Here is a 10,000-nt window from a genome sequence, read left to right as displayed (position 1 = left end):
GAACCGGCAGTGACGGACACACACTCCACACACACCCCACACACGCTGCGCCTCCACGGCTGGAACGGTCACGTGTTCCAGGAAAGCTCCAGCGCCGGTCCTGATGAGATTCTGCACAACTGTGAGGTCAGTGCAGTGAAGGAGCAGCACACTTCAGAACACACAGTGCAGCACATGCCGCTCTCGCTCAGAGTGTGTGTCGCGACTCTACCCTGCTGAAAAATCCAGCTTAAACCAGCCTAGGCTGGTTGGCTGGTTTTAGCTGGTCGACCAGGCTGGTTTTAGAGGGGTTTTGGCCATTTCCAGCCTGATTTTAGCTGGTCTGGTTGGAAAATGACCAGCTAAATCCAGCTAAAACCAGCTTGACCAGCCTGGTTTAAGCTGGATATAGCTGGTTTTGGCTGGACTCCCAGCTTGGCTAGGCTGGTCAAGCTGGTTTTAGCTGGTCATCTCCCAGCCTGTCCAGCTAAGACCAGGCTGGAAATGGCTGGAAACCAGCCTGGAAGTGGCCAAAACCCCTCTAAAACCAGCTTGATTGACCAGCTAAAACCAGCCAACCAGCCTAGGCTGGTTTAAGCTGGTTTTTTCAGTAGGGTAGTCTAAATATTAAACATTGAAGATCAGTCTGCATTTTCTAGACAAGCAAGAATATAGTGTTGTTCAGAAATAACGAGTGAAAATGAGGAGAGTTTGTCCTGCAGACAGCAGAATGATCTGCCTCTGGGCTAAGCAGGATGATGCTGTTTTTGGGTTGATTGAGGTTATTGTAGTCGTCACTAGATGGCACCAAACAGTCTCAAATCCACTGTGTTTTTCCCTGGTGCTGATGAACGTATTGACTGACGGTGATTCTCAGGTCGGGGATGAGTCTGTGTTTGGGCTGGGTGATATTGATATTTATTGACTGAACATCATCGTCAATATCCATTAAAAATGATTTAGTATGTAGTTTCAGTGTGTAGTGTTGCTATAGTTTTATTAAAATGTGGCTGCTGAGGACTTGTAAACGATGCCGTTTTCCATCCGCACCTAGTTGAAAACATCTAAACTTTTCCGAATGCTGAGAGCGCACCGCGATTCATTCAAGTAGAACTCGCCAATCTGCTTCACGCGTTGTATGGAATACACACATTCGGGTTATAACAGCAGACTAATAACCTCAGACAAACACCGCAGCGCTGTTACCGCTCTCTATAATCTTGTGTCAGAGCTGCAGCCGGTTGTCCAGTTGTCGTCCTCTGAGAAATCGGTTAATGGTCACCTCGTTACGAGAGACGCCGGGGCCTGGCCTTCAAAAGGTTTAATCCGGATAAAATTGATCCAGATTTAGTAATCCTGTGTCTGTGATCCGGGATCGCGTAATCCAGCTGAGGCAGTTTTTCGAAGCAACATGGGATTGGATTAATCTGATCTGGATAGGAACTTTTCAGGATCACTAAATCTGGTTAACCAGTGCTCAAACAGGAGAGGAGATCACAGTGTACAACTCTAGATATGTGAAGAGCAACAGGTAGAATAGCCAGCGTGAGGTCAATAAACAAAAACAAGAAACCCTCAGCCCATGCTCCTCCAGCAGCCCGCTCAGCTGACACCTACAACACAAACACTGTACAGTGAGGATATTCATAACAAGCTTCAAATATAGATGTGTTGATTTCAAAACAAAGACAATATCAAAAACTCCACAGTAATGTCAGTCTTCCTCATCTGATGTGGAGAGAGCAGCTTGTCTGAGCGCAGGCTTTAGGAGGCTGATCTCGGGTCAGCTCTTGGTTTGCTGCAGTGTGCTCAGAGTCAGTTGTTCCCCTGCAGATGAAGCTGTGCTTCTGCCCTTTCAGTCTCTTTCTGCAGTTGTTGAAAGGGATTTCAGAAATCAGAGATTGCCATTCTTTGCCTTTTTTTGGGTTATTCTGTGATCATTGCGTGCATCACTAATAAATATTCGCAAATACTTGCTAAAAGTGGCCCAAATTTGATTTAGGATAACTGATCCCCATTTGTCAAATCTTCTCCGGGCCACTAAGGCTGTACTCACACTATGTGACACAGTGCTTGTCCCTCCTCCCGTCTCCCCCGACGGCCCGCACTCACCACAATCGGGCCTGGGCACGCTTACGTCATCAATGCTGCGCTGTTCAGTGAGCGCTCTCGCTCAGCACTGTGGAGATTTCTCTAGTTATATCGTTTCGGTCGTTTGACACGCAGTCAGATATTTCGCCGAACAGATCCGCCACTTTTGGCGCTCATAAACGATCATTAAGCCCTCGTGCTGCAGGAATGAGGAGGTCTGCTGAAGGTGCAGCTGTCGTGCAGTGAGGGGTTTGCGTCTTTAATAATCTACGGCAGTTTGCGTTCACTAAACAGTAAGAATGATTAATAAATCCATATGAAACAGCCCCTTAAAGTCACGTCTCGCTTTCAGTTTCGGGCGCGTTTTGCACTCACAGAAAGCCCAAGTGAACCGCGCTCAGGCACACCTCTTCCAACCAGGCCAGGGCCGGCCAAGTGAACCATACCTGAGCCCGATTCAGCGCACTCACACTTCTCAAACGATCCAGGAAACGGGCCTGGGCACAGTACGGATGGCATAGTGTGAGTAGATTCTAAAGGCTCAAATCCACAATAGCCAGAGTTTACTGTGCTGAAGATTTGCCAAAAGTGGCCCACAAATGTCTTAAGATAGCTGGGCCACATTTGCACCTACACGTGTGAGCCACTTTAGGTTTAGACTCAGATTCCCCTTAAATGACTAAGCTTTTTCCAACTGTGCCTCACGCTTGTCCTCCATCTTTTGGGCCAAATTGATGATTTTCCACATGGGCCACATTAGACTCACATTCAGATTACATTCTGCCATAAGGGCCAAATCTTTGCCTTAAATGGCCCATAAATGGATTTGAATCTTTGGCCCACTTTGCTATAGCGCAGGTGGACCACTTCAGGCTCATTCATTGAGTCTGGGCCAAAGGAAGAGCAGCAGTGCCGCAGAACCTCCTAAAGTGGCCCACATTCACATGCTGTCTGGGTCAGATTTAAGAGTCACTAGTGTTTATTTTATTATGAAGAGATCAGATATTCTGTTGAAATATTGGTGTTTTTGACTATTAAAACTATTTGGCCTAGTAATGCTGGTAAATGAAAATAAAGTGGTGAAATAAAAACAATTCTAATGTTAAAAATAATTAAATATGTAAATATTCATGAGTTGTAAATATTCATGAGTTATCAGTACTGAATGATATGAAATTTGATATCATTTTTTACAATATCGCCCAGCCCTAGTCTGTGTTATTCAGCCATTCTTATCTGAGAATAACACACTTTCGAATATCACAACCGACCAATCAGAATCCAGTATTCCAGACAGCTGTGTAGTAATCTGAGATGACAACCGGCTGGATGTACTTTATGCCATACTTGAGTTATACATTTACTGACGATACTGCTGTTAATGTGTGTGTGTGTGTGTGTGTGTGTGTGTGTGTGTGTGTGTGTGTGTGTGTGTCCATCAGTCCGTCTTCCTCCAGACGCAGCACACTCAGCAGCTCCCCCTCGTGGGCATCGAAGGTCTCGGAGAACAGCGGCGGGTGGAAGTGGGTCCCGTCTGCTTCCTGTGAACCACTGAAGGACTTCCTGTTGCTGATCTCAGACCTGCAGAACACAGAGCCTGCGCTGTTGACCTGTGGTCTGCTGTAGTAGCGTATGGAGCGGTGGATGTGTTGATGGTGCTCTACCTCCCTCACGTACAGGTGCTCGCGTTCAGGTGCCGCAGGCAGAAACACACTCTACGCAAATCCGCCATGGGGACCGCACAGCGCCGGTTCAGCTCACTACATCATCTGTGTCAGAGAGGGAAATAATACGCTGGATTATAATGCTGATAGGGGCGCAGTGGGTAGCACAATCGCCTCACAGCAGGAAGGTTGCTGGTTCGAGTCCCGGCTGGGTCAGTTAGCTTTTCTGTGTGGAGTTTGCATGTTCTCCCCGTGTTGGCGTGGGTTTCCTCCGGGTGCTCCGGTTTCCCCCACAGTCCAAACACATGCGCTATAGGGGAATTGGGTAGGCTAAATTGTCCGTAGTGTGTATGTGTGTGTGTGTGTGTGTGTGTGTGTGTGTGTGTGTGTGTGAGAATGAGTGTGTATGGGTGTTTCCCAGTACTGGGTTACAGCTGGAAGGGCATCCGCTGTGTAAAACATATGCTGGAATAGTTGACGGTTCATTCCGCTGTGGTGACCCCTGATTAATAAAGGGACTGAGCTAAAAAGAAAGTGAATTACTCCACATGAGCACAGGTGTCTTGAGAACCGCTGTATCTCCATTCACACACATCAAAACGCAAAACCAGGAGACTAAAATAAATCAGCGTGTGCTGTTTTCTGATTGGCCGACACCACTGTGCGTTTTTTTATAATCCTGAAGGATTGTGGCACATGCATGAACATGGCTCTCATGTCCCAATGTAAGATCTCAGGTGTCAGAAAGTCAGACTAAACACAATGAAGACGCGCCAGACACCACAGAAAACGCCCCTGGAGTTTGACGTCATCCACCCGCGACACTTTCACTATCCTGCGTTCTGAAATGATTCCTCACAGCAAGCGTAAACAATCTGTAGTGGCAATCTTAGAGCAAACTCAGTCGATGGTTTTGCGAACACACACGGACACATTGAAGGAATCTCTCCAGGAACATGACGTCTGAACCAGAGGTGGGTGGTGACGAGTTACATTCACTTGAGTAAAATTATTGAGTTACGAGTACATTTAAATATGTGTACCTTTACTCAAGTACAGTATTAGAGATAAATCATTACTCTTCACTACATATGGCAGCGTTCCTCCGTTACTATCCAATGATAATAATATGATCCATGTTTTGTTTGCAAATATCACGAGGCGCAGCATTGAAGAGGTTGTGTTACGAGAGGTTGCTATAGAGACGTGTCTCCCGCTTTCGGTTAGGGCGCACGCACATGTGTTGGAATGATGGCTGAAGTCGAGGAAGACGTGCGAGTTATACTGCGGTCACGCCATGGCAGTCTGCGGTTCCGAGAAGGGCGGTCATGCTGTCTGTGCAGTGAGTTTATCAGAGTTTATATATATATATGAGCAATATCACACGAGTAGCAGTGAGATATGGCTGTATATCAGCACTGGTGGGAGACGTGCCTTAGCGTTCCACCAGTGCTGATATACAGCCATATGGCACTGCTACTCGTGTGATATTGTGTTTATACAACAGTTCGACGGCACAATTGTGTATATAAATAAGAAAATCAAACACGGAGAGTCTCAAAACCCTTTTTTAATAAGGACTACTTTCTTCCGCCATTCATTCGCATTTGCAGCTGACGTCAGAACAGCAGAAGTCTTTACTCATTCACCAACGTCACTTTGGAGCTAGTGTTTGAATGACTCTACTGATTTTAAAAACTGCTGATTTTGCTCACACTTTAGGATTATAAGGCTGAACGTGACATGAAATGGCATCCATCTACAGAGATATCTTCTTACAGTGTTACAGCCTACAGTATTTCTCTGTTGCAATCGGGATTTTACAGTAATCAACCCAGAAAAAAGCAACGCAATCACTACCAGACTGCTGTTGTGTTTGCGATGAGGAAAAACAGTAAACACGTGCGGCATTTCTGCTAACACAACACACATTCTTGATATGCCAGCAAATCAGTATAAATACAGCACTACAGCATACAAAAGAGAGAGATCCACTTAGAATATCACTCTTACCAGCACACCTGCCAACATGTCTCTGAAAATCCAGGGGGTCTCTGAATAGTGAGTAACACTGTTGACAAACGGGATGGGATGCAGCAGGTTTTGGGCGGCTGCCGCCATCGGGTACTGTGCCAAAGTTGGCAACCTGGGGGTGTTTACAGACTGTACCAAAGAGGCAACACTCCCAGAAAAAACAAGAGTGTTGGCAGGTATGCCTACCACTTTAGTAATGATTTGATCTGCTGCAGTTAGAAATCAGACTGTTATAATCTTCTAAGCGTAAGGGCTTATTATGCGGTTCTGTCGCCATCTTGTGGATAGAAAACGTCAACCACCTTAGGTCTACACTATGGCTGGCTAATGTCCGCCGACGAGCTCTCTCAGAAATTGTAAATATTTTAAAATAGGCACTATTCTTATTAATAAACTGCATAGTTGCAATCTAAACAACTCCATTCTCCACTAAAAAGCGTCAGAAGTACACGATGTTGTCTAACAGCAGTAATATATGTCAAACTGTAGAGTCTCTCTGCTTGTTGCTGGCTGTATGTGGGCGGAGTTATACACAAAGGTGAAGGGTGAAGAGGCCTCTGTGTGATGTTACTGGCAAAATACTGCATGACTGTCAGCCAATCAAATTCAAGAACCAGACAGAACTGTTGTATGTATATATATATATATATATATCATCAAAAATAACTAGTTACTGTTGAGTAATTTTTGCATCAGGTACTTTTTCCTCTTACTCGAGTAACCTTTACGATTGTTACTTTTACTTGAGTGAATATTTCCGCAAGTACTTTTACTTGAGTTTAGATTTCGAGTACTCCACCCACCTCTGGTCTGAACAGGTTGTGTATTTGCGTACAGTGTGTTTCTGGCCGTCAGGTGTGCATTTTTGTTCATTTTTCTGTTGCGTTCGGTCCTTTCAATCTGAACGAAGCTAATTTATATGAACAGTGTGTTAAGTTATATTCCACATCGCCTTAAATATACTTTTTTTCACTTAAAGCGAAGCCACGAGTATCTCACGTACATCTTGAAGAGAACTGATGGGATTTTTGTGTAGTTCTGTTGGCGAAAGTCTCATTATAGTGTTGTAAACCCCTCTGAAAGATCCTCCCAGGTGAATAAAGCAGGTATACTGTGATGTTTCCCAGCGCTGCCCGTGGCGTGCGGTGATTTCTCTGTGGTGCTGCAGTATTCAGAGTTTATCATTCTTGATTTCCCCTTATGTATATTTGGACATTATATGTTTGTTTATTTATGTTATCTTCGTCCAGTACTCCAGTAAATGATGGTCAGCTTCGCCGTTTACTTGGAGATCTTATTTATGTCAGATTTGGTTTTTTGTATATAAACACAAATTGGGAGTTTATGTTGTGTTCTGGCAGCTGCGATTGGCCAGATTCAGATCACATGATCACACACACACACTCACACACACACACTGACACACACACACAGGAAGTGTAACACACCTGTTAACTTATGATTACAGTATCAGAACTGCCCCTTATATATGTGCCATCGGGAATAAAGACAAAACATGTAAATATTGAATATTTTGACATTAAAATAAACGTTTTAACCCCAATGATGCCTTCAGTTTGTTTAAGATGGATGATGTGTTCTTGTATGAGGGATAAATAGATGGATGGATGGATAAATAAGTGGGATGGATGGATAGATAGATAAATAAGTGGGATGGATGGATGGATAAATAAGTGGGATGGATGGATGGATAAATTAGTGGGATGGATGGATGGATGGATAAATAAGTGGGATGGATGGATGGATAAATTAGTGGGATGGATGGATGGATGGATAAATAAGTGGGATGGATGGATGGATAGATAGATAAATAAGTGGGATGGATGGATAAATAAGTGGGATGGACGGACGGATGGATGGATGGATAAATTAGTGGGATGGATGGATGGATGGATGGATGGATGGATGGATGGATGAACGGATAAATAAATAAGTGGGATGGATGGGTGCATAAATAAATAAGTGGGATGGGTGGATAAATAAGTGGGATGGATGTAAGTGGGATGGATGGTTGGTTGGATGGATGGATAAATAAATAAATGGATATTCGGACGGACGGACGGATGGATAGATGGATGGATGGATGGATGGTTGGATAAATAAGTGGGATGGATGGATAGATAGATAAATAAGTGGGATGGATGGATGGATAAATAAGTGGGATGGATGGATGGATAAATTAGTGGGATGGATGGATGGATGGATAAATAAGTGGGATGGATGGATGGATAAATTAGTGGGATGGATGGATGGATGGATAAATAAGTGGGATGGATGGATGGATAAATTAGTGGGATGGATGGATGGATGGATAAATAAGTGGGATGGATGGATGGATGGATAAATAAGTGGGATGGATGGATGGATAGATAGATAAATAAGTGGGATGGATGGATAAATAAGTGGGATGGACGGACGGATGGATGGATGGATAAATTAGTGGGATGGATGGATGGATGGATGGATGGATGGATGGATGGATGGATGGATGGATGGATGAACGGATAAATAAATAAGTGGGATGGATGGGTGCATAAATAAATAAGTGGGATGGGTGGATAAATAAGTGGGATGGATGTAAGTGGGATGGATGGTTGGTTGGATGGATGGATAAATAAATAAATGGATATTCGGACGGACGGACGGATGGATAGATGGATGGATGGATGGATGGTTGGATAAATAAGTGGGGGGGATAGATGGAAAAACGTATGATGGGTTGGTGGATTGATGGTTGGTTTGATAAATATACAAGGGAGTGAGTTGGATGGATGATTGAATGAACATGATGTGTGGGTGGTTGATGGTTGGCTGGATAGATAAATAAGTGGATGGATGGATGATTAAAAAAATAAATAGATGGGTTGGCTGTATATATATATATAAATAGACAGATGAATGATGGGTGGGAGGATAGATAAATAGGTTGATGCATGAGTGGGTGGATGGATGGATAAATGAATTGACCGATGGGTGGATGAATTGATGGATGGATGGATGGATAGATAGCAGCCTGGAAATGGCCAAAACCCCTCTAAAACCAGCCTGGTCGACCAGCTAAAACCAGCCAACCAGCCTAGGCTGGTTTAAGCTGGATTTTTCTGTAGGGATGGATGGATGATGTACTTATGCGTTTATGTACAGATGGAAGACCCTACTGACAAAAAAAACAGCTTAAACCAGTCTAGGCAGGTTGGCTGGTTTTAGCCTGGTTTTAACGGGATCTTAGTTGATCATTTTCCAGCCTGACTAGCTAAGACCAGACTGAGGTTAATCTGTTCACATCGCCAATCATCTTATTTTTCCATGATGTAATAAAAGTCTATGAATTAAATGTTTGGTTTTATAAATAAAATAGCCTAGCTTGGAAATATTTCATCAGCTTTTTGATAAAATTATGATTTTATTCAGTTAGTAATTTAACATTAGTTTGACCTGACTGTTTCCAGTGTGAAATATGTTAAAATGTCATTTATTCCTGTGACGATCTTTCAGCTTTTTCAGAATCACGTGATGTTTGTCATGACTCATGTCGAAAAGTCAGTCACTATTTTAGACATTATTTACATCAGTATTTGCTGATAATCACTTGTGCACTGTTTAGTTTATCAAGTCCTAAATTGTTCATGTGTAAAATAATAACATACTGTAGTCATAGATATTTACATTAGATGTCGCCTGTTGTTGAAGGAATGCATCAATAAAGCCGCCATTTTAGTACAGGGTAGCGCTCCCTTGAAATAAATGCTGGACCAAGGTGCCGTGGAGGACTGAGAGCAGAGATTTACACATATACACGTATATGATTGGGAGTTTTCCCGGTGGTCAGTATACTCAAACATTTAATTAAAATTACGAAAATGATCATTTTACATCACTTTTCCCTGCTGAAAAATCCAGCTTAACCAGCCTAGGCTGGTTGGCTGGTTTTGGCTGGTTTTAGCTGGTCGACCAGGCTGGTTGTAGAGGGGTTTTGGCCACTTCCAGGCTGGTTTCCAGCCATTTCCAGCCTGGTCTTAGCTGGTCAGGCTGGAAAATGACCAGCCAAATCCAGCTAAAACCAGCTTGACCAACCTGGTTTAAACTGGATATAGTTGGTTTTGGCTGGACTCCCAGCTTGGCTAGGCTGGTCAAGCTGGTTTTAGCTGGTCATCTCCCAGCCTGTCCAGCTAAGACCAGGCTGGAAATGGCTGGAAACCAGCCTGGAAGTG

The 10,000-nt window shown here is 43.7% G+C and overlaps 1 protein-coding gene across 3 annotated transcripts in view; it reads left to right on the top strand.

The window, feature by feature from the left end:
- Positions 1–7,332, top strand: part of col24a1 (collagen type XXIV alpha 1) — a 140,791-nt gene extending 133,459 nt beyond the window's left edge. Inside the window, exons 59-61 of one of the 3 annotated variants that reach the window (XR_015524176.1) lie at positions 1–126; positions 3,513–5,434; positions 5,751–7,332. The exon at positions 1–126 is cut by the window's left edge and continues 87 nt beyond it. Coding sequence is in view for 1 of the 3 variants with exons in the window: in XM_087307931.1 (XP_087164057.1) it covers positions 1–126; positions 3,513–3,617 (231 nt within the window). In the remaining 2 variants the exon portion in view is untranslated. Of the gene's footprint in view, positions 127–3,512 lie in introns of all 3 variants that reach the window. The other 2 variants (XR_015524177.1, XM_087307931.1) reach the window with 2 other exon arrangements.
- The last annotated feature ends 2,668 nt before the right edge of the window (positions 7,333–10,000 follow it).

The sequence above is a fragment of the Danio rerio genome, chromosome 23 (genome assembly GCF_052040795.2).
Source record: "Danio rerio strain M-AB ecotype USA chromosome 23, GRCz13ab, whole genome shotgun sequence".
Classification (NCBI taxonomy): Eukaryota; Metazoa; Chordata; class Actinopteri; order Cypriniformes; family Danionidae; genus Danio; species Danio rerio.
Note: the sequence above shows the minus strand (reverse complement) of the source record. Positions and strands in the feature narration are given on the sequence as shown.